The sequence below is a fragment of the Aplidium turbinatum genome, chromosome 8 (assembly GCF_918807975.1).
Source record: "Aplidium turbinatum chromosome 8, kaAplTurb1.1, whole genome shotgun sequence".
Lineage (NCBI taxonomy): Eukaryota > Metazoa > Chordata > Ascidiacea > Aplousobranchia > Polyclinidae > Aplidium > Aplidium turbinatum.
In genome coordinates, this window is record NC_137479.1 from 22,931,485 (window position 1) to 22,956,712 (window position 25,228).

General features: G+C 38.3%; 2 protein-coding genes across 2 annotated transcripts; one reads left to right on the plus strand and one right to left on the minus strand.

Annotated features, from left to right (window-relative positions):
- Positions 1-1,481: 1,481 nt before the first annotated feature.
- On the plus strand, positions 1,482-18,857 carry LOC145775512 (uncharacterized). The gene is made up of 16 exons (XM_082586807.1): positions 1,482-1,562; positions 1,890-2,049; positions 5,103-5,263; positions 5,988-6,102; positions 6,438-6,561; positions 6,788-6,953; positions 7,601-7,757; positions 8,381-8,473; positions 8,554-8,744; positions 9,110-9,639; positions 10,610-10,685; positions 11,280-11,390; positions 12,800-12,926; positions 13,645-13,768; positions 17,618-17,662; positions 18,317-18,857. The coding sequence occupies exons 2-16, from the start codon at positions 1,901-1,903 to the stop codon at positions 18,527-18,529; spliced, it is 2,382 nt and encodes a 793-aa protein (XP_082442933.1). The 5' UTR covers positions 1,482-1,562; positions 1,890-1,900; the 3' UTR covers positions 18,530-18,857.
- Positions 18,858-18,997: 140 nt separating this feature from the next.
- On the minus strand, positions 18,998-24,632 carry LOC145775513 (prostaglandin E synthase 3-like). The gene is made up of 6 exons (XM_082586808.1): positions 24,524-24,632; positions 21,862-22,048; positions 21,348-21,443; positions 20,819-20,920; positions 20,352-20,439; positions 18,998-19,137 (listed from the first exon to the last, which is right to left on the minus strand). Exons 1-6 carry the CDS (start codon positions 24,559-24,561, stop codon positions 19,097-19,099), a joined length of 552 nt encoding a protein of 183 aa, XP_082442934.1. The 5' UTR covers positions 24,562-24,632; the 3' UTR covers positions 18,998-19,096.
- Between the last annotated feature and the right edge of the window lie 596 nt (positions 24,633-25,228).

Here is a 25,228-nt window from a genome sequence, read left to right on the forward strand (position 1 = left end):
ACGAGAAACCAAAAGAAAGAAAGGAAAACCAAAAGTAAGATGGAGAGACGACATTGACAAACAATGCAATACAACCAATTGGTAGCCTACCAACTAGCACATAATCATGTAAATTGGCATGAAAAGGGGAAGGCTTACGCTCTGCAGTGGGCTCTCACAGGCTGAAAATGATGATGAAGCTTAAAACAAATCAATAAAAGGGTCTATTATATGTATTATCCTTATGTTGTGGTAATTTTTTTAAAGACAATATAGTTTTACCATTTTTGCAATGCTAACGTAATAATAATAATAATGTTATGGTTTTATTTGTAGTCGCTCTATAACAGCTAAGGTCTTTTAGCGACAGAGCTCATTTTTAATTTTATATCAAGTTTACGACGTCATCACATTATTACCCGACTTGTTCTCACTGCGTTATGCAAGAAAGAACACATTCGGATTCGGTACCGTTTTTAAAGTCTTCGGTTTGACCCAATTAGAATCGATCTTAGATCCATCAGCACCAGAACCGAAGGCGAAACCACTCGACCACTGAGCTGATGCAATGTTAACGTAATAGCACCCCAAGTATTCATCATTGCTTAACACGAGCAAGAAGAGTGGAAGACTGTATTTATAAAGAATGATCTACATTGATTTAACGCCTAAAAACATTGTCATTTTGACAAAATTGACCAATTTATTTTGCTTCTTGAAAAAAATGCAAACGTTTTTAAATGATTGCAGCAAGAATTGCAAGTAGGCTACTTCTCAAGAGTTTTGTTGAGCTTCAAAAGCGTGGAACTGACTTACGTTAATTGGAAAAGCCAAACCCCTTGTAGGCCCCATTGCTTGGTAGGATGAAGATCACTTTACATACCATTCTTTCATATGCTAAAAGATAAAAACGAAAAGGTTTTTGTGAATTAGTATTGTTATCTTAAGCAATAAAGGTTAGAAAGATTGCATGTAGCTGCAGTAGCTGCAGTAGCATGTAGCTGCATGTTGCAAGTCGAGAACTGCTTCGTGTCTTGCATTTTGTTCTCGTAGGTTTTGGTTATCCAGGTAGACTCGTGCTAAAGACTAACCAGCACAGATTCTGGTCTTTCTGAGGATAAATCAGTCATTAATGCATTCACAACGTAGGAATGATACAAGTAGGAAAAACGTACAGTCAATAAAAAACCATATCAGTTGTAGAGCTACAGCAAATGAACAATAGGCTATCATTAATAATATTAATATTTTTGTAGCTTACTGGAAAACTACTCTTTGCTCAGTTCACGTTGAGAAATGAAAATCTATGATGAACTATAAAAGAAAGAAAAATATCGTAATATAAACAGTAGTCTCATGTTTTTGATACTTTATCAATGTGTTTTTAATTTGTGTTTTCGTCAGTTTGACAGTACATTTGGATTAAAATGTTTTCGAAAAGTTTTAAGCATCTTTTTATGTTATTCTCACAAATGTTTTGAGACAGCGAACAGTGCACTAAGTTGTGATGCATTGCACTGCCTACAGATTATCTAACATGCTGAGAAACAACTGAAACTTAATTCTTTTGGCCTTTAGTGAGGGTAAGTGAACGTTCTTTTCATCTATTGTGATGTTGTATGACAGTTTTTGCTGATCAAGTTCACTCTATATACAGTACTGGTCAATTGTAAAGTAAAGTTAATTATAGCCTATATTGTGAAACAAACGGCTACATTGCTACACAGCAATGACTGCATTTTTCGTACATATTTTCTGCAATATCTGTTTTCAATGGATAGGCTACTACACGCAACTGAAGAGGTGTAGCTATTTTAATTAAAGTGACGTTTAGAGACATCAGATATAGACTATAACTACAAAATAATGTAACCACCTACTGTACTTCTAACATAATTTTTTAATTGCAGAAAAATCCAACATGTCGGCTATTCTGCTAATACGAAGGCAATCTTTGAAAGGGATAATGCTACTTCCGAGGTTATTACGTGGACTTATTAAAAAAGGAAAAACTAAAACAGGAATCGTAGCGTTTTTAGTTTTGCTCACTTTGATGGCTTCATTCAACAGGTAAAAGTGTTGGTTAGTTTCATCGCTTTTTATTAAAAAGAGGCTTAAATGCTTTTAAAATCAAAATTATTAAAATTAAATGCTCTTGAAATATTTCAATAATTTTTGCCTCAAGTTTCAGCATATTCTGAATAAAATTAAGCTCTAGTACTACGGTCTCCAACTCAAATTGCTCTGAGGGCCAAATGAACACTTGTAAATTAACCCAAAGTCGCAATACACAAAATACAGCTACCGCAAAATGACTTGAGACCTACCTTATTTTTCAAGAAAAACACAGGTTTATTTGTTATAAACGCTTTTATTAAAAATAGTCACTTTTGTTAATATTTTGTCATATTGCCCTTGTTTTTGATAACCATTTGCAAGCGTTTGGGCATAGAGTCGCTTAAATTTCTAAAATAATCCGGTGTCAATTCCAGGCACCACACTTTTTTCAGCTCTTCTTTAAGAGTATCCAGGTTAGGAGTTTTTTTTCGGCCATTGTTCTCTTCATTTTGTGCCAGCAATTTTCGATGGGATTTAAATCCGGGCTGTTGCCAGGCCATTCAAGAACATTTATCTGTCGCTGTTCAAGGAATCTTGTTACTTTTTTGGCTTTGTGGCAGAGTGCACTATCATGCATGAACACCTCGGAGCCATGAATGTGGAAGAAATTGAGCATATGCTCCTCCAAAACTTGCATATAGAGATCAGCGTTCATTTTTTTATTTTTTGGAAGAAAGTACATGCCTCCCCTTCCCTTCTCTCCACAAAAACTTCCCCACAGCATGACTGACTGTGGGTGTTTAACAGTCGGAACTGTATATCGAGGATCAAAACGATCAGATGACCTTGGACGCCGCACCGTAGTAGACCCCATCTTGAAGACCTGGAAGTTGCTCTCATCAGAGAACATTACTTTTCTCCATTGTTCAGTGGTCCAATGGGCATATTTCTTGGCAAATGCTAGCCGTTGTTTTTTCATCCGCTCAGTGATAAGAGGCTTTTTGGCAGCTTTACGGCTTGGAAGATCCAAGTCCTTTTGGAGGCGGTGCTGAACTGTCCGGATTTTTACATGCTGCAGCAGATCTGAATAAAGATCTTGCAGGCCTAATGCTGTTAAACGAGGGTTCTTTTGTAGTTCTCGTTTCATGATGGTGTCAGTTTGTTTAGATGTTTTTTTTCTTCTTCCTCCACCAAACTTATGCTTGGAAACTGTTCTGCATGAAAGATTTTTGGCTGCAGCCAAGAGCCTCATAATGGTTGCTTTTCCTCTTCCACTTCGCTTGCATATGACTTTTATTGGCACGTTTTCCTGCCTCCATGCAAGAATACGAGCCTTCTCTTCATTACTAGTGTACTTTCCAGGCATGACAAGTTTACTACAAAAATACTTACTCACCTCTGAAAACTTTTACTTTGGATTCTCTTATGCTTTCAAATTAACTATGATTCTCCCAGAACTTCCTCTGATTTCTCTTCACTATTTTACTCTAATAAAATGCCCAAAGCAATTCTACAGTAACATTTTCTTGCTAATAGCCCATTGTGTACGTATTATACATCATAATCATAATTGTTTTGAGTGAAACAATTGCCTTTTATGCAATACACAATGGTTTAATACTTATTGCAATTAAAAACGTGTGAAAATGATCGAGGTCTCAAGTCATTTTGCGGTAGCTGTAAGTCATTAAACAAAACAACACAGTTAAACGCAATAAAAAAAGTTGTAAGAACACACTAAGAAAGTTAGATCGCAAGAAAAAGTAGGAGACAAAAAGAACAAAGAGATGGAAAAACACTGAACCAAGGCAAAAAACGCAAACGAAACGACTGACCTGCAGAACAAAAATCTTGCAATCAACTTTCAAAAGCGCGAAAAAATTAAACTATTGAAGAACTGACTTGAGCAAATATCAAGGTTACTATTGCGATAACGACATAATAAGGGAATAGGCGGCGTAATTGCGATGCAGCAATACAAGTTTCTGCAAGCAATGAAATGGCGCGACAGTAGTGCTGAACAGTCGTGTGAATTTTGATGGGCATTTCAGATTTTTTAGCAACTTTAAAGTGCATTTCTTCTTTTTAAATGTATAGAAAAGATATGTAGGCCTTCTGTAATTGTTGATTATTTCAAAGTTTAAAAATGCATCTCGGGCGCACCAAAAGTCTTCGCGGGCCGCGTGTTTGAGACGCTTGCTCTAGTACAGGGGTGTCCAAAGTCCGGCCCTCGAGACGTTTTTGTATGGCTCGCGCCTGTCGTTGCACAATAGTTTTGGACCGCAGATACACTGAAATCATACAAATTCAACTTGCATTTTATAAAACATACATTAATAAAGACCGTATTTCTCACAAACAAAAGCGTGGCGAGAGAGCTTAATATCATTGTTGCGTCATAATTGTGAAATCAAGTATTATTGCCTGAGAGAATCGTAATGAGCGACACAGTCGAGGATGCATTCGTTTCATGCTGACGTCGACAACAACAACTTCCTTTCGTACCTTTTTTACCAGCAGCTGGATAAAACTAAATCTCCAGAAATGCGAAAGTTTGCAAAGAAAATATTGAGTTTGTGCGGTTCAAAATTTTATGTGAATAGACGTTCTTGGTTGTGAATTTGAAGAAGTCCTTGAGATCAAAGCTGAGCGACTCCCTCCCACCTATGTGATATTTTACACTTGTTTATTGCTAATTTCGAACAAGACTTCACATGGGTACAGAAACGGAAGACGTCAGTTTCATCCTTCACATTAACATAGCTGTGTTTTACAAAGTTTCTGGTTGTATTAATTTCTGATAGAAAAGCAGATAACTTGTGGGGTAGTCTACAACCTAACATCATATCCAAACTAATAGGAGATAGGCTACAACCTCACAAGATTGGCAGAAGCTGGCCCGTGGACACTTTCGAGTTATCAAATCTGGCCCACCTGGGAAAACGTTTGGACATCCCTGCTCTAGTACAAGATGTCTTGGTTTTAAAGATGTTTCTTTCGTGAGGTTTTTGTCGTAGGCTATAGAGCGTTTCTAGAGTGTTGTGATGTCGCCCCTGTTTTGCTAGGAATACAATCAAAATTGGGTTGATGGAAGATTCCATCGAGAATTCAGAAAAAGTCCTTTTACCAGTGAGAAACATCCAAGAATATATTGTGCCCCATGAGGCGAAAAAACAAGCTGTTGTGGATAATTTACCGCCATGCAAAAGATTGCCTTTGCAATTAGGTAAGCATTCAACTAAGTCTTCTGATTTGTTAAAAAGTTAAATTAAAGCATATAGACCTAAGTCAATTTTTTTGTCTTGGCCGAGTAGTTTAAACGTGTTATCGACACTCTATATTAAAGGTTATTGGTTCAAAATTCAGCAGTGGCCAAGTGGTTAGCGCGTTGGGCTCGCAGTCGAGAGCCTGCATGTTCGACTCCAACTACCCGCACTTGCTGTTGTTTCTCTGGGCAAGAAACTTTACGATAATTGCCTCTACCCAGTGATCGATTTCGAGTAATGGGTAGTACCAAGTTTAAGTCATAAGTAGAGTAGACAACAGGAAACAGACATTGCAGTCGACTGCAGCGTGGGTCAGGTGTACGTCGGAAGGCGTACACCGATGCATAGCGCTCAAGTCCGCTTTCCCGCAATGCAGGATAAAGATATGAAAAACAAACAAACAAATAGCAACCGATTGTGTTTTCGAAAGACATTTTTTATCTGCTCAAACACAAAATCTGGCTGCGTTGTCTTTCCGTCTGTTTTATCCAAATCTTAAAATACTGTACAATTAATTTTCTGAGTTTAAGTTTCACGAAAGTACCTAGACCTAGACAAACACTTTACCGAGTATGAGTCTTACCAGATCTGTACCCGCTTTGATGAAGATATAGCCTAGGCCTAGGTACCAGAAAAAGTGGTTGTCTGGGTGAAGTTTAATCTCAACTCTTGCTTTATTTCAAGTTGGAAATATATCTGTCAACCAGAATATTACTCCAAGTTTTGAAGAAGTTGAACATGTATCAAGTCCACATCTATTGAATGGAGGTTGTTTCACTCCGGTCACTTGTGGACCAAGGTAGGTTGCATTGATGCTTTTCGGAGCGTTGCCACAGGTTTCAACAAAAAGCAAAAAAAGTATCATTTGGCCAATATTAAATCATTCTTTATGTAGTGTAACCTTTTTACCTATTCTAGAGTAGGCTACTGTAATCTATCTCGGCATTGTTAACGCAGACATTAAATTTTCTCTTTAATTTAAAAAGAATCCTACTTTGAAAATAAGTATAGGACTTCAAAGTTTTGCTTGCATTGACACTTTACGAAGAATAAGTTTTACTCGTTAGCTCATTTTTGTTATTTCTTTATCAATTGCCTCGTTTGATTACTAATGGCTTGAATAATCTCATCCAGGCAAAAGGTGGCGGTAATCATTCCATTCAAGGATAGAGAGGCTCACCTTAAAACACTGCTGTTCTATCTTCATCCTATGCTTGCAAAACAACAGCTTCAATATTGTATTTATGTTGCTGAACAGGTGAAACTGAAATTTTCGAAGTTTTTTCACCATCTGGGAGTTATCTTCTGTAAATGTTACCACCGGTAGCTTTAAAACGTCAGTTCATTTTATGGAAGCGTTGCTTATGCCGCTTGCGGCCTAATCTACTTCTATGACGTCATAAGCAGAGGCCTCTGGTAGTTCACGCTGTAAGATTTCAGTAAATTACACGAAAACAATGAATAACATTACACAAATTTTCTAGTTTGACAATGGAACTTTTAACAAAGCTATGGTCATGAATTCAGCTTTTGAAGAAGTTGTGAAGCTTGACAATTATGATTGCATAGTATTTCATGACGTGGATATGATACCAGAAAATGACCATAACTTGTATTCTTGCGCCAAGCATCCAAGACACTTATCCCCAGGTTAGTAGCCTACGTGGATTGATTGCAGAAATGCAGCAGTTCTGCTCACCTGAGTTAAGCTGCCTGAATAATTCTGACGCTTACTCATAGACTATTAAAGGTTTTGAACTTTTGAACCACAGACAACACTAAGGTTGACTTAGTAAAAATTCGTTTTGAAATTCAAGTTTTATTGCCAGTGAAATATTTCAACTAATAGAAGTATGAATGCGTTTAATGCAAAATTAGTTAATGCTAAACCTTATAAAGACTTCCTGTTGCTTTGTTTCAAAAAGAGTAGCTTAACTTACTGCAAATGAAAAGTATCAGCATGCATGTGCATTGTGCAGTCGTCGGAAAAGGAATGTTGAAGAATAAAATACTTGAGTGGTCTACCTAGGAATAGGTTAGGAGTGCATCAAATCTTAATCTCGCTCTGAGCCGTCCGTATAAAAAACCGTGCATTACGATTTCCTAATTTAAACAAATTAAATCATTGATTAATCATGGATATGTAAAATATCTTGAGGTATATTCCTCGCAATTTCTCACAAACTACTGGCCGAGAGTAAGAACGATTGTGATGGAGATGTCCAATTTGTTCTGACTTCGTAACTGTGCTTTGCATGCTACAACTTCAAATATGCGCAGTTCTTTTATTTTTGTAGCAATTGACAAATTCAAGTATAAACCACATTACGGAACCGATTTTGGTGGAGTGACTGCTATTACACCTCAACAGTATCGCAAAGCCAACGGACATTCTAATCAGTTTTGGGGTTGGGGTGGAGAAGACAATGACATGGAATTTAGAATACGTCATAAGTAGGCGATGTCAGAATTTTTTTGTTTTTTAACTTATACTTTTTCAGATCACTATTTTAGTCTTCATGCGATTTAGTTTTTTATGTTTTGTAAGGCATATTATTTTTTCTTGAACTTATGCTGTCGCCTCTTCTCTATGAACCACATGCGGACTTGAACGTTTATACCTCGGCTTTTGCAAAACCGATTTATGTTCGCTGCTGACTTACACCGGTGATAATAATCAAAAACAAGAAGTGTCTTATTCAAAACCACGAAGAGCTTAATCATGCTGCAGGCCTACTAAAATGAAACCTATTATTTCTACCACTGATCCTACACTCGCTGTCAACTTGAGCCTTGAAGAAATGAATTTTTTGTAATTTTTCTCTGCTGATAACTTACGATCTCTCTTGTATTTAAGTTTTAAGTAGAAAAATGTGAAACCAGCTAGATTGCATAATTATTAGTTGCTGCTGTAATCAGACTGCCCTTGCACAAAGTAGCCTACTATGTAGGTTTAGATTTGTAGGCCAATTGTAATCCTACATTAAATTATAGAATGATAGTAAATCATGTTGAGCAGATCCACTTTTTCAAAACGGTAAAGGTCTGTAATGACATGCGTCTTTTTGTTAATACAGCAAAATGAAAATTTTAGCTGCCTCCATGGAACACGGAAGGTATAAAATGATTTTCCACAAGCATCCCTGGAAGTTTATGAGCAGTGATGCAAGGTATGAATTTAAAATCTTTGAAATTTGATTAGTTCCATTAGTTTTATCAACAAAAGTAACCGCTACCTTTTTGACTGAAGATTCAACTTGAACAAAACAAGGGTAGAGCGAGCCAATACGGATGGATTGTCTGATCTAGCTTACCGCATGGTGAAGATAGAGCACTTGTCAACGTACACCAAGCTTATGATTGATATAAGGAAAATTGATGTCAAAGCTATTAGCTTATTTATCGATGGAAAGCCAGCCATGTCAATCGACGTAGAACCAGGTATCTACAGTAGTTCATTTCATTTTTTAAACTTTAGTCTTCACGTAAGGCTACGTAGCTCATAGCATCATTTTTAGCCGATACCGTTCCACTTCTGGCAGCCCAGAATATTAGTCAAGTTATGTAGTTTTTTTTTATCAGTAGTAATTAAGCAATGTTTGTTACGTTAGCATACTGTATTACTGCTTAACCCTGGGGGGATTTGTCGTTCAATCCTTTTTAAAGTTTGTTTATATTTTTTTCTATTGTGTTTGTTTATCCACACAGATGGAGGCCTAAAGACGATTAGTGGACAAACGTTTAAGTTATGAACTTTAGAATAAAAAAATGACTTTATTGGTTTGACAGTTTGTTTCTTACTTTAGGAGAGTGTCGGTGGCAAGAATATTCTGGAAAGTATTTAGACTTCAATATAGAGCTCTCGGAGTATCCTGAAGCAGCTCATTTAAAAGCATTACGCTTGAATAAACAGATGGCAGCTAAAAATGTTCCCAACGTACCAGATCATGTAAAAGAGCATCTTGCTGCAATTCCAGACCAGCCAATCCGTTTCTCATTGGTTGACAACAAAGCAGAGGCAATGGAGCTTTGCGATAAGCTTGCGCCGGTATGTCGTGGAGTCCAACGCGAGAGCAGCGACCACCGGTATTCGCTAAGACGCACCAACACGCCGCGCAACATTGTCATTACTGGTCCTGCTGAGCCTCAGATAAAACGGAAGTCAGGCGAACCTGTTAAGAAGAAATACTACTTTCCCGACAAAACTGTTTTTCTCAAATACTGTCCAGGTAGTGCGGGTGGCTTTGTACAAGGCTACATGAACCCTCTGGATCTCAATCTAAACACCAACCAAAGCGAAGTTCAACACACGTACAGTTTTGAAGTCTATTTTTCTGTAAGTAACCTACAATCAAATGCTTTCATTTAAACATAGGTTATTAACAAACATTTATGTTTTAAAAGTGTTTCTCAATCAGATGAATTAAATTGACTTAGTTCTGTTAGGTTGAGCAATGAGCATCCTAACATTGCCAATGTCCTAGTGGTAGAAAGTGGAATCTCTGAAAGAGGTTGATGCGTTGATGTTAGTTGCGGATCCACGAGAGAAGCTTGGTCACGTTCCCAGAAATACAAGTGTCCCTAAAAAACCGATAGATTTCCTGAGGTTTTGCAAATTTTCTTGGTTGTTTTGTTTGCTTAATCCCATTGTATGAAGTTATTAACCAACCGACAGTATGGGGCACTCCACACGCTTGTTTGCGATCAGAAACGCTTTGGAAGGGGTAGAAATTGTGCCTATCATGTCTGAAAACGAATGCAGTGTTTCGAAGTAAAAACATTGCTCATTCAATTACGTTAATAGTGAAATTGACCTAGCCTATTCCAATAGCTACTAAGTACTAAGTAGGCTACTAAGTAGGCCTAAAAGGCTATCCAAAAGTTTTTCAAAAAAACAGATTTTTGTAATTCTTATGTCATCTTAAAAATATGGTCGTTATTAAAATAAGGTTTAAACTTTGTTGAATGAAAACTTTTACAGAAATTTAGCTTGTGATTATGAAAGAAGTTATTGGGCTACAAAAGATGCAAAAAGAGACCAAATATCGACGAAAAATTTGTTAATTTTTTGGGGGCAATTTCCCAGACCCAAACTTTTTCAGCTTTATCTTTTGCATTGTTCTGTCTCTCTTGGAATTTTTGTTTTGTAGGAATTTTGACGCCTTCCCATTTTTTTTTGTAGATCCGCTTTTGTAGTCTATAGTTTAACAAATAAAATATAGCTTATTGTCTATTTCTAAGACCATGGTCGGCTAATAGAGACTATAAAGAGTTGAGCTTTTGCGTAACAACTTCTCTTTTTTCAGGTTCTTTTGCAACCAACAAAGAACTTATTTTATTCGGACACAAAACAATTCGAATCTCAAATAAGCAAAGTGGAAAGTAAGAAAACATCTTATACATGCTGGCCCAAATTAGTAGCCTTAACAACTAGACTGCTTTCAATTTATTGACAAGCCTTTAAAGATGATGAGTGTGCTGCCCAGTGTGGGCCATTGAGGCAGGCGCGGATTTATGGGGGGGGCCCAGGGGGCCCGGGCCCCCCCCGAAATTTTGTGAAAAATTGTATGTTTCCGCATCAAATGGTTTGATATGCTTCTAAACAGCTGATATTAGTCCCTCGGCATCACAATTGATGAAAATGGTTGTTTTAATGTCTATTTTCTAGCATATTGTATATGTCGTAGTATCATTGTTCATATCTGTTTAGCTTTTTCTTTCTTTTTAATTGATTTTCAAATTTTCTGGCCCCCCCCGAAAAAAACTCTTAGATTCGCGCCTGCATTGAGGGAACTGGTATCTCGCTCATTCAGCTGTTTTTGATAACAGCACTGTTTTGCACTCCCAGGCTTTCTATGATGGTCTTGTTTGGTCTAACTCTAGGCTACTTATGATTCTAATAAGTTTTAACACCAAGAAAGAAAAACGTTACAAATTATCTCTAACCAACTTTCTATCGAAACTTTACATTTTTAGAATTTTATCCGTTTTTGTGGCCAAATCTGACAACTCCCAATTTTAACCTTGCTGATACGCCACGACACTTCAAATTCAAAACTGAAAAAATTGTTATTCCAAACACTCCTGGTAAGTGATTGAATCAAACACATTCTTCTTAGTTTACAGTTTGAAATGCAAGGTGTAGTGAAAAAAGCATCCCCTTGTCGTGTAGATGCAGTTGCGGTGCTTCCCTCACCATTGATCACGCTATAGACTCACTTTTTTCACCTGATACCCTTATGGCAATATGATGTTGATGTTACACCACCGCAGTTCCATTGACCACACTAGCCAATAATATCGGAAGCGGCTTCTTAAATGCTAGTGAGTGACCTTTCTAAATGCACCATCTTCGCATAAATGCAAATTGTCAAAATCAAAAATAGTTATTTATTTGAAAAATTGAAAAGATGCGGAGTTTATTGAATGCAATGCCATGGACCATGGTGGTGGTGGTATCTCTATTACGCAGTGACGCACCGTGTTAGCAAGTGAACCAAAATAATGAAAGTCCCACGAGGAAGAAGGGTAAAATTGGTGCAAAGAGAAAGAAACATAGCCTACATTTATCCAACTTATTTACATTACAAAATCAAAAATTGTAATCTAATGCCAAAAAATTTACGAACGTGACGTTGCTACAATAATTCATAGGTTCCATAAAATTTTGTCGTTCTATTCAAAAACGTGAGCTACACTATATTGCTGTTAGTTGGTTTTGAATCTTTATACTCGGACTGACAAAGTCGTGATAGGTCATTCCTGGTAGTTTCGCATACTTGTAGAGGCTTTTGGCGCAGGGCCGGTTACCGAGATAGGCAGAGTGAATTTTTTCCGATATTTGAAGTCTTGTTGCCGGGAAAGTATTCCATTCACTAGGTGCCGCTAATGGAGAGCAGTCCTGAAATGCGTTGCTCAAGCGCACACCTCGAAAGTCGAACCAGCGCTGCGTGATCTTGAGCCGGGCGCGTAGGCCTAACCACTGAGCTAACTGCTGTATGGACAACTACTGCACTTTTCCCTTTTTCATTTACGTACCATAACTAAGAGTTTCTTCAGCTCTTCACTACAACTCAAAACCAAACAACGATCTCCAATGAAGTGATATTTGCAAGCCAACATGTTACCTAAACCAGTCCAATGCTTATAACTGATTTAGAAAATAATTTTTTCAATTTCGTGAAAGCTATAACACAAAGATTTAGTCTAGCTCTGATTTTATGCTAATAATTATGCAAAAACGACCTCTGTCTCTTTCATAAAAGTTGGCCGAATATTTAGCTAAGCGGCAAGCTTTAGGGAAATATCTCCTAGTAAAAATTTTGAAAAGTAATTTGTGAAATAGGTAAACAACGATCAAGCTGCTAAAAGCCAAACTCAATCTATTGGCTTTGAAAAGGTATTTTTAAAAGACGGAATTACAAACTACAATCTCTTTCAAAACTTTGCTTGCGCTACTGTTCTAATACGTCCATTAATACAACACTTTTGCTTAGGATGCTACACCATCCGTAGCAAAATTCTCGATCAACATCAACATCCTTATTACATGTGGAATTGGTGGATGGAAGTCAAATCAGATGACAGAGAGCAAGATGCCACATTAAGAGAGGCTTTCTGGAAGTAAGTAGATGCGTTATATAGGCTATTCCATAATTAGGCTACGGCTACGCACATTGTGAAATTTTATCCCAAGAGTCTGTAACTTTTAACATTAAAAAAGCTAGATGCGATCAAGAGCAAAAAAGCAAGTATATAAGGCGTTTATAACCTATCCCAGCAGCGGTAGCTTATAAGATAGAATGAAAGATAGTTTCTCACCCATTTCATCCACTTAATGGAGAGCAGTCCTTGAAATGCATTGCCCAAGCGCACACAACAAGAATCGAATCAGCGCTGCTTGATCTTGTGGTTCGACTCTCGGGGTGTGCGCTTGAGCGACGCATTTCAGGACTGCTCTCCATTCAGCGACACCTAGTGAATGGAACAATTTGGCAACAACACTTCAACAATCGGAAAACTTCACTCTGCCAGCCTCGGTAACCGGCCCTGCATCAAGAGCCTCTACAAGTATGCGAAACTACCAGGAGTAACCTATCAAGGCTTTGTCAGCCCGAGGATAAAGATTCAAAGACAAACCTTCTTCGTTTGTAAAGTTAGGCGCTTATCCAACTGAGCTATCGGGGCAGTGAAACTCAATACCAAACTTTTTGTGTTACTTTCTCATAAGCTACATAGGCTAGTAGTAGGCTACAAAACACATAGTCCTACAAAAATTTATTTCGCTATGTTACAAATGAGACTGAATGATTTTATCTCAACATGAATAACGTTGGTACAGAAAACAGCTGCAATCAAATGTAGTAACTTCGCATGCTTCCGCCGACCACAATGAACTCGAAGAGAGAAGAAAAAGACAAGAAAAAAGAGAATATCAGTTCAGGAAGGAGATGGCACAACTTCGAGTAAGAGGAATTTGAAATAATGTATTGAGTGTAGTTTAATCAAAAATCTTTTTTAAAAAACAAATCCAGTTCTCCAGCGAAAAAAGCTTATCAGTAGCACGTTATTAAACTGACTTTCACTTCTAACATGAAGATTTTGGTTATTTAAATGGATTAGCCTACTAATAGGCTGCTACATCGGTCAAGTGTGCTTAGACAATGTAATGTTTGCTGACGATATTGTTGTTTTGCCCCAAGTTTGAAAGGTCTCAAAGTCATTCTGTCAGTTTGCTCTGAATATGCCAACTTTCACGACATAGGATTACTCAACTAATCTTTAACAAAGGTCCAGCTTGGCAAGTCGAATATTTTTAGCGGTCCGGTGAATAAGTTATTTCACACGCAACCACGAAAGTTAAACTATCTGTACCAAACCACTTTTGTAAAATGTTACTCGAATTGGATTTCCGAGAAAGTGTTGGGGAGTCTGGGAGTCGAAGCCCCCAAGGAATTAGGATAATCACAAAAAAATTGCTTCCACCCAATAGAAATCTGTTCATAGAAGCCTTGAAACGTGGCAATGAGCTTATTCTCCTAAAAGCTTAAGGTCCACCATCAACACCCAGAAGGTCCGGATTCGGACCGCGGTCCGCCAGTTGAGTAGCCCTGGCCTAGGCTAATGTTTAATGCATCAAAGATGTATACAGTATACACTGCATTTGCTTTAGCAACAAACCCATGAACTTGCAGTATGATTCTGTAGTGACCCTTCAAGGTAAACACGTTTAGTTTGTGCAGTCAACTAAATATCTTGGTGTGCTTATTGATAACAAGTTGTGTGACGAATGACGATAGTGATGTAAAAAAGACAAATCAGAGCTTTGTATTGTGGCGATAATAATGTGCCTTGGTTTGTCAAATATTGTAGTGTGGATGTAAAACGAGCTGTGTTTCCAGCTTATTGTAGGCTATGCCTTTTTGTAATTCACATACAGGGCCGTTGACAGGATTTCTCGGGCCCGGTACTAATTTATTTTTGGGCCCCCTTCATCGGCAATGTTATGAATATAAAGGTTGTGTACAAACTTATATTGGTGTCGTTTAAGCATTGTCATTTAACAAATCTTGCGCAATCTTACAATTTCTTGAACCACCAAACTTACTATCTCTATCTAGCGGTTGCATTTTTGAACTTTTATTTGTCACATGGCGCTAGAGTATTACTTCCCGATTCCATTGATGTTTCACTGGTCATTCTAGGCTCACCAGAAGAGAATTTATAGCAAAGTTAGTGCAGACAGTCAGAAAGTTTTCAATTTGATTTGAGAAAGGTGTTTTGGCCAAGGTCAAACATTTGCTGATTGCTGCAATCTGAAAAGCGGTTTGGTTTAATTTTTAGTGCAGAAATAGTGATAGCAATCTTCTTATTTGTGCCATTTCAGTTTTTGAGTTTGAACAAATATTAGCCTGTTTATTTTGAAATTCGTCTTTCGGGTAATATTCGTGGTTAGGGAAATCACTATAGCCTACTAGACTAAATTCTTATTTTACTGTTTGCTGGCTGAAGTGACTATTTTAGTATTTTACCACCAGAAAATTGAAGTGGGTTCGGTACCCAGAAGGGGGCCGTGTAGCCTACTTTACCATCTGACTGCTGAAATGGCTGTTTTAACCTCTGATGGCAATTCCTTTAGATCTGATTATACTAAGATCTTGATAATGTTTGAAGTCGCGGAGAATTTTTTAAATCCGGGCCCCTTAAATATTTCGGGCCGGGGCCCGGGTCCAAAAGTACCACCTAGACCTCCCTGTTCACATATGTGGACCAATGTCTCTGCTAAATAAAAAATGGAGTTCAAAGTTGGCTACAATAAGGCATAGGTAGCCTACATATGATTTACTTTACATACATATGAAAGTGTGAGCACTCACCAAGTTCGTTATCATGTAATAACTATCGATGCTCTAATGAGAAAACGTGTGTATAATTTTCTGTTACGCTGCTCAGACTCCGAAAATAACTTAATTTGAACCCTGATGTCTATCTAAGATCAAAATTTATGATGCTGCTCGTAAATTGTTGTACAAGGAAGATTGAGATGCAATAGATTGAGTTTCGCTTTTACCAGCATGATCGTTGCTAACGTCAAAATGTAGATTAGCGAACTGTTTTAGCTTGATGCTGCGAGTTTGTTGTGGTAGGCTAGTAGCAAAAACATTCAATAACAAAAAAACAATTCCCTAGTCATGTGCTATGACGAAGCTTCGATGACTAGAGTAGGCTAGAGTGTTCCGAAAGCTATAGGCTACTGCAGTAGAACTCGGTTAATCCGGATTCGATTTGACCGGCGATTCCATCCGGATTAGGCGAAGATCCGGATTAACCGATGACGGTTCTATCAAGCCTGACGTTACCTAGATAGAAGGGTATCGGTAAAAATCACCGAAATTAAACGCATTAGTGTGGTCATCTGTCAATTCCGAGACGCGCGATCACCATATTAGCGATAGAATTCTTTTGAAATGCAGTATGCATGTAAAACGAATGTATTTGTAGACTCTGCGTCTAACGCAAGAACACACTGGCAAAAGTTATATCTTCAAACATGCATGTCGGAATAATCTGTAGTCACTCAAAACTTTTGAAAACGGTTACGGAAGACGAGTTTCTTTGGAAAACTTACAAAAAATCAAACAAAGTCTTCTATTGGAAAAACATCACCGACATACCGCCGAAAATTCCACCGACATCTTTTCAAGTTACAGTACGAGTTTGAGCATTTGCGCACGAATTTTGCGTTAGGAGGGATTACTGTTCATGAAAAGAAGAAATCCGTAATAATTTATTGCGTCACATTAACGGAACAATAGATAAGAAATTTCTCGCAATAAGCCACGTTACGTTTTAGCATAAAATGGCAAAACTGTCGGGAAAATCCGGATAAAGCGATAGAGAAAGCGCAACTTTTGTCCGGAATAGGCTAAGATCCGGATTAAATAATCCGGATAATCCGAAGCCGTTTCTCAAGAAAAATATTACAAATCATCTGTAGGCTACTCCCAGTTTCATCCGGATTAGGCGAAGATCCGGATTAACCGAGTTCTACTGTAGTTAACTGCAATTCCCGATTACCACTAAAACAGGTCGTTAATATCTGCATTGTGAAGGAATATTGATGTTTGCAGTCTCTCCTATGTAGGCTACGTGTAGTTTTTGTCTTTTCTGATAAAACTCCATATGGTATGGATATGCAGCATGTGTGCATATCTGAAGCAAATAAATAAATAAAAATAAGACAGTAGGATAGCTTGCACAATTTTCATGGCATTTATTAGATTTAATTTAATAAATTCGTACTGCCTATGTTATTGCATGCAGGCTACTGTTTTTGCTTTCATGGTTGGAGATAAAAATAAATCGATTTGTCAAAAAAGTTTATTCAACAATCACCCAATTTAAAAGTAGCTCTTTGGCGCCCAAAACGGGAGATTATATTTGTGAAGAAAGGGGCGTTCTTTCCAGCTATCAGCACAAGGCTGAGCACTCACTAGTACAGCGAGCAGTTGCGATTCGCTAACCATAACGGTGTAGCTTCCACGCTAGCCATTCAGACCATCCAATCAACGATATGTTTCTTGGCAGCCGATTTGTAGCAAGAATTGACAGCAATAGACACGTGTTTCGCCCATGAGGCTGGGCTCATCAGTATCGCACCGTATTCTTGCCACAAACGTATACGACCGCCGCTTTACCAGTGGCGGTCGATAGCCCAGCCTCATGGGCGAAACACGTGTCTATCGCTGTCAATTCTTGCTACAAATCGGTAGATTATATTGTTACAATTCGAGTTAATTGAATCATGTTTTAAGGGAGAAAAGTTCAAAGGAGACAAAGCGTTAGATGAAAATTTGAAGGTGAGTAAATCCATTACTAAACGTACATTCACATCATTTGTATGACAATTGTAGCAGGCTGCAGCCATGGAAGAAAATTGAGTTTATTTCGTCAAATTAGAAAACCTGGATTACCCTGCACTTCAATCGTTGTACCGCGACAAATATGGTCATCAGACCACTCGGCATGTGACAACCCAGCAAGTACATTTCAGCTACTGTCCAAGTTAGCAAATAAAATTTTCACCTATAGCATCGAAATTGCTGAACTGAGTTTGCCGACTTGCGACATGCCTAGTTTCGACGTGCTCAGTTTTACCATTTTGCCCACTTCAGTCACTTGCTGAAATGTTGCTAGCTCAGTTGTCACTTGCTCAACTGCCATTTGCTCAGTTCACAACTGCTAACTCGTAGTAAAACTCAACAAATGCACCACTTTTGATTTCACACAAAACAAAGCTCAAAATAATTTCATGGATGTTTTTGACGTTATCCAACAGTTCATTCAAAACGATTTTTCTTCAAAAACTCTGCGGCAGCCAAAAGTATTCCAGTGATTTTTTTGTTATGTTGTGATATAAATGCTTCCACCTACTGTGCAAACCGTTAGCGCAATACTTTCATTGATTTAAAGCAGGGAAGCATTGCCAACGCGTTAACTGTTGTTCTTGACAGGATGATTTGAAGAAGTCCGTGGAGAACACGTTGAAATCCCACACCAGAAATATAGAGGTGTTTGACCCAGCGAAAGGATATCCGAAAATCGAATTCGTTCAGCTTCCAGCGAAAACTCCATCAACAGCAAACCAGAAGGAAGTCCGCCATAAAGCTTTCCACGCTGGCCTTCCCGAGCGTTTACAAAATCAAGAAAATGGAGCCGCTCGATGAGATGAAAGCGATTCGAATTTTCATGGATTATCGGGTCAAAATGGTAGATCCCGGGGCTATTGCACTGTGATGTGAGAACCAAAGATGTAACATCAAAATAACTCAACGAACGTAGACGTGCTGAAACGGTATCAATTGCTTCACTACATGACAAACTATCTGATAAATTTTGTTTCGAAATAATGGAAAGTTTTTGTTTTAAACGATGACGCAGAAAAGCAACCAATGCAAGAAAATAATTTTATATTCATAGCCAAAAAGACGTCTGAACGTGATAATTTTCATAGAGTTTGCATTAATATTGAATTGCATCAGTGTGCATTTCAATGAAGTCAACTGCGGAAAACGAGATTCGCTGAATAACCACATCTTGTCGATTATGACTGGTTTTTTATTGCTTCACGTACAACATCCACACAAACAAACGCACGTCGAACGAATTTTGAAACATAGTCTGGAACATCTATGCAGCTGACAGGAAGCGGGATGGCTGTCCATTGTCCAACCAAACTTGAAAGCTTGCCCGTAAAACATTGGAAGCACAGTTGCTTAACGACGCGTTCATTGTCACGCTTTGGCGTCGTCGTTAGTTTCCAACTCTGGTAATTCTGAAACAAAAAAGTCATGTTGTTCACAGTTGTAAATGTTCGACTGATACCGCAAAGCCGAAACAGAGATTTATCTTTTTCACCACTCCAAGGGTCGAGGGGCTCTGTCTTATCACCCTTGAGCAGTGGTTAGCTTTTAGTCATCCAAGCCGGATGAACCATTGGGACAAATAACGCATAACGCATACACTAGGACAGGGGTTCTTAAAATTTTTGGGCTGCGCCCCTCTTGAGGTCGCTTGTAAAACTTTATTCCCCCCTTTTCCAGTTTAACTCATCAATCGAAGTCAAACTACAGAAGTTTTACACGTTTTAGATTTTTAAAGCAAAGTTTATTTTCTATTTTCCATCATACATCAATCAAAAGATTAAGAATGAATCACAATATACTTTTCTTCGCATTAATGAGAAGAATGTAGCTGCTTTTTTGAAGCCAGCAGTTTAATTTGTGACATAGTTGAAAACAGTGTGCATCGCGTGTCCAGTTTGTTTCGAGCTTGTATCTTCACACTTTGCAAAAACCACTTTTACACAAAATAATGTAAAAAACATCTATTGTTACCAAATCATGGACTAAACAAAAGCGCAAGAATACGCCCTGAAAACTAAAGTAAAAACCAGGTCACACTACCCCTTACCTGTCAGTAATCGGTGTTAGGCCTACTAACATTTCTGTTAAACGATTTGTACTAGTATGCTACTTTATTGTACAACAGCCTACCACTTTCGCGCCCCCCTTGGAAAATCGTCACGCCTTCCAAAGGGGGGAAGGCGTGAAAGTGTTTTTGAGCAAACCTCAGTTTAAGAACCACTGTGCTAGGATCAACGAAAGAAATATTTACTAGGACAAGCGTTGAATTGACGTCGACAGGTGGCATTTGCTTCGAGTGGCGCAGGCATTACAGTATGTTCAAGGCAGCTGCATTTGAATCAAGTACCGCAATTTTAGATCCAGCTATGAAAAGCTGCTTTTTCACACTCTTTACGTCGCCAACGAAAGCAAAAGTTTTCACTGTACGTGCGACGACAAACTTTCTTCATTATGTTTAAAAACAAAATTCTTACCTTCATTTTTTCTAGAAACGAAAAAATGACAAACGCTTGGTCGATTTCAAGCAAAAAGCATTTCGTTTCAAATTAATTTCCATCAAGAACAAAAAAATGTTCCTAACAGTTGTAGTCGAAGTTCACTTATCAGGCAAACATCAACCCACCTTCATCGTCGCTATCATGCTCTTCCTCTTCTCCTAAACCACTCATATCCGGCATCCCTCCTGGCATTCCTCCCATCTGAGCCATCATCTGAAATGCGATCACATATTGATTATTGAGGGACGCACGCACCAACAGAAGATCATCCGCTTTTTTGTCGTATCCAGGCTTACACCTAATCCACTGACTAAGCAGATTAATTCGTAAGCTAGCCTATTCCTTGTGCATCAACCGTAATCCGTTGATTAGGATCGCCGAAAAATGACCAACAGATAAATGTCGTACAAATTTAATTAGTATCTAGTAACTTGGGAAGATCGATTTGCGCAACGTTTATCTGTTGGTCATTTACCGGTCGCTTGAATCAATTGCTGTTAGTGCATCCAACCACTCACCACGATCAAACCTCAAGAAATTACCAATAATAAAGTCATGCCACCGTAATTGACATCTGAACTGTTTTTCGCACCTGAGAAAGGTCATAGTCTGATGCAGGGTCTTTTTTCTCATCATCATCGTCTGCGTCATCCTCATCTTGCCATTTGTTGAAGTCGACTTTCAACCAATGAAGCTGAAGAAAAGAAGAATTACTTTTGTAATACTTTTTGAGTTATAGCTTATACAAGAATTTTTCAACGTTACTAACACTATCAACTAAGAAGTTTAGCCAACATTTTTTCTGGACTAAATCATTAACCTTAAATGATATTGTACATTGAGCGTCTGATATAAGAAGTTAAAAAGTTTTTCTGTGTTTAATTGTCTTAAGGGCTGCTCAGGTATCGTCTGACAATACTGTATAGTAAAAATGACGATTTTCGCACATCTATGCAACGCAACAAGAGAGGTGTGGCACCCTTCCCACAACAGCGCATTCACATAGTTCCTAAACATTGAAATGATGAAGAAGGTAGCAGAAGTACAAATGGTGTTTTCTGAGAACACTCTGTTGCAAACAAATAGATAATGATATCTTTAAACTTATTTCATGAACATGCCTTTGTTTTTTCTTTGCACAATCGGGGCCAGAATCCATTTTCTTTCTTTTGCAGGGTACATTCAATGCCGGGTCCCTTCTTTGACCACACACAACCCTGCATAGATATTTGAATAAAATTTTCTCAAAGTATATAGGCAACATAAGTGTTAATATTAGAAGGATTTTTAAATGGTAAACCAGATATTCTCTGGCAGCTGTAAGCATGACACATTGGCACCATCCATTTAATGAATGCAAGTAGTCACTTGTTGCACAACTTAAACAATTCGACATTCAAACCGCTGTGTAATCATAAATCTGCACGTTTCGAACCAAATTCCAATTTCAGCCCTCCAAGACAAAAACAAAGAAATACTGTGTGAAAGCATATAACGCAATTTATGTAAACCATTCATATGTTTTAAAATTCTGTAACTTCTTCTGAAACGTATTACAAAAATTTTGTAAAACAATAGCAGGATACAAATTTGCTGAAGAAACGTATAGAGAGTTTAATTGTTTGACTTTCTTACCTCTGGTTTAATTTCATCAAAAACTTGCAATTGATTACTGAACACATCATCTGTTACACTGTCTTGACCCAAAAAAGTCACTCGGTCGCTTTCAAACGTAACTTGAGGATTATTGCAACTTTCGACTTTGAATGTGAGGAAAACTACCGGATTTCTTTGTGCCCATAACGTAGGGGCAGGCCGCTTGCTGAAAAAATACAGAATTAACATTTGTTCTATCAGTAAACAGTACATATGTTTGTAGTTTATAGTTGGCACGACATTAATGGTGTGTGGTGAATCTCCCAACACTACAAAAGTCCTCTCGGAAAGCTCAGTTGGTAAAGCTTTCGACTTTGTACACAAACAGCAAATTAAAAGGCACTGGTTTGACTCTGGTGTGTGTGCTTGAGCAACACACTCTTTAAAGACAGCTCTCCATTCAGCAGCACCTTGTGGATGGAATAGTTTACCGACAACACTTCAACAACAACAAGCAGAAGCTGCAGTTTGTCAATCACAGCGACCGGGGTTTGCATCAGTGGTTTAAAGCCTCTGAGTATGTGACAGTTGTGACACAGACAAGAATAAGCGTCCAAAACGGCTTTTTCAGTCTGAGAAAAAACATTCCCAAATCAATCACAGTGATCAAGGTACACATTGGTAAACAAGTACTCAATAAAAATAAATAAAAAAAACAAGTGGAGGCAACATTTTGGCCAGAAGTTTTGGCTAGAGAATTGAAACTCCAACTGGAGCTTCCAGCCTTTGGTATAATAATATGCCTATGTAGTATCTACTTCATCAATGTTCCAACCACGCAGTTGTTGGCACACCATTCTCACCAAGCAGCGATGTGGTAATCAAGCACTCTTAAACCATAAACAAGGTGCTTTGTGACAATGGTTAAAGTCATTTAAAACAGTCTCCTGCAAGTCAGCAGTTGTGAACAGAGCAAGCGACAACTAGCAAGTGACAACTGAGCTATAACAACATTTGAGCAAGTGGCAGAAGTTGGTAAATGATGGAAGTGAGTAACAACTCAGCAAGCCATAACTTGCAATAACCTGGCAACTTCCACGAGTCCCACGTCAATCTCATTTGCTGACTTGGCAATAGCTGAAATATAATTTAAGTTATTTTGGCAGCCGATTGTAGCATCGAATAGACAGCGATAGACACGTGTTTGACACGGTGCGATACTGATGAGCCCAGCCTCATGGGCGAAACACGTGTCTATCGCTGTCTATTCGATGCTACAATCGGCTGCCAAAATAACTTAAACGTTTAATTGGAGGTCTCAATGGCTGGCGTGGAAGCTACACCGTTCTGGTTAGCGAAGCGTCACTGCAGCTCGCTGTGCTAGTGAGTAATCAGCCTTGTGCTGATAGCCGGGAAGAACGCCTTTCTTCACATTGAAATATAATTGTTGAGTTGACGCATGCTGAGTGGTCCGACGACCGTTTAAAAGGGTGCACTTTTGGTGAAATTTCAAACTTGGCAATATTTTTTATCCACTCGATTTAATAATGTTTTTGAGATACATTAATAAAGATTTCTGATAGACTTCCTTGATCCAATTTTCAATATTACATATACAATATATTTAGACCAATGTTACACACAACATGTATATTCTTGGTCCTCACATTACTGGTACTATGATACCACAATGATACAACAAATTAGATTTACCGAAGGTCATAAACTTGACTACAGCGTCACACACAGAGCTGGTATGTGCAAGCTCTTGCACATACCAGAGCCAGATGTTGTTTCGTCATTACAAAACATAATGTTTTGTAATGACGGACTTTTTGTAATTTGTAATGACTTTTTTCAAGGAATGTGGAAAGTGGGTACATGCAAGATGTGCTAATGTCAAGAGAGCCGCAACAAGATTGGCGAAGTGTTTTGTTTGTGGGAAATGCAGTGAAGGAAGGAATGAAGTGGAAGGCCATGATGATGAGTTCTGCCATGGCATCGAAACAGTGACAGACTTCTGTTATCTGGGTGATCGGATAAATGGAAGTGGTGGATGTGAAGCAGCGGTGACAACAAGGGCAAGATTGGGCTGGGCAAAGTTCAGGGAATGTGGGGAAATGTTGTATGGCAGAAAATTTTCACTAAGGATGAAAGGAAAAGTATATCGGAGCTGTGTGCGGCCTGCAATGCTATATGGTAGCGAGACATGGGTATTGAGAGAGAGTGAACTGGCAATCCTGAGAAGAACGGAAAGGTCAATGGTGAGAGCAATGTGTGGGGTGAAAACGAGAAGGGAAAAAAGGACTGAAAAATTGTTGGACATGCTAAAGATGAGAGAGACCATAGACCAACTGGCAAGGGCAAATGGAGTAAGATGGTATGGACATGTGATAAGGAGGGAGGAAGGAAGTTTTCTTAGAAAGGCACTAGATCTAAAGGTGGATGGGAAGAGGAAACGCGGTCGTCCAAGAAGAACGTGGAAACAACAAGTGAAAGATGAGTTTAAAAAAGTCGGACTGAAGGAGGAAGATGCAAGGGACAGGGTGAAATGGAGAAAAGAGATTAAGACAATTGCTGCGCGGAAACAACCGGCCACCCCCACTAGTGGGGAACAAACCGACGATGGATTATGATGATGATGAATGTTGATAATATTAAATAGAAAACAAAACTGAAAATAAAGATAGGTTTTACTCACCTTTGTACATCTCCATTGCAGTTAGAATCTTGTGTCATTTTTTAGAAAACAAAGATAAATAGATTTAGGAGACAAAACTGTAAATGGGTTGAATAGTAAAATAAACCTTGCAGCAAAAAAAATAGATAAAAATGGAAAATAGATAAGCGAGTCTGGAAACTAACCATTACAGGCATCCATAAATATCTATTGTCAGTGTTGCCAGATGTTTTTAAAACTGTCAGCCCAATGGAAACGACCGGGGGTGTACAATGACTATTATCTGGGTAATTTCGATTTTTTCAGCAGCCTTTAAGCCAGGGGTCGGCAACCTTTCTTCAGTCGCGGGCCAAAACAAAACTGCGCAGATGTCAACGGGCCGTACAAGTTTTCCATTTGCACTTGCGTTTTCTTTACTTTTCATAATATTGTTAAAATTGGCGTTTTTATCAGAGTATCTCCATATTTAGCTACTATAGGCTTATATAGATTAATATAAAGAAAATTAGTAACAATTGGTAACGAAAAACACCAAGTACTTTATTTATTGACAGCACAACATTAATGTGATATTTAATGTTGTTTCCTGCTAGAAAGTTTCTGAAGGTCAGGTGATAGGTTGGATGAGGCAAGAATCATAACATCTTGCAAGTGGTCATCAGTAAGTTGTGTTCTCAACTTGCCGTTAAATATACGGTTAATTGACTATTACTAACGCAACTCATG

Bases quoted from the DNA above. Each gene is read 5' to 3' on its own strand.
- LOC145775512 (XM_082586807.1), top strand. From the start codon at position 1,901: ATGTCGGCTATTCTGCTAATACGAAGGCAATCTTTGAAAGGGATAATG. The intron at 6,562-6,787 runs GTGAAACTGAAA...CAAATTTTCTAG, and splicing joins GTATTTATGTTGCTGAACAG to TTTGACAATGGAACTTTTAA. The intron at 7,758-8,380 runs GTAGGCGATGTC...TTGTTAATACAG, and splicing joins GAATTTAGAATACGTCATAA to CAAAATGAAAATTTTAGCTG.
- LOC145775513 (XM_082586808.1), bottom strand. From the start codon at position 24,561: ATGACACAAGATTCTAACTGCAATGGAGATGTACAAAG. The intron at 22,049-24,523 runs GTGAGTAAAACC...GTATTTTTTCAG, and splicing joins TGCAATGGAGATGTACAAAG to CAAGCGGCCTGCCCCTACGT. The intron at 20,440-20,818 runs GTGCGAAAAACA...ATCGCATTTCAG, and splicing joins CAGACTATGACCTTTCTCAG to ATGATGGCTCAGATGGGAGG.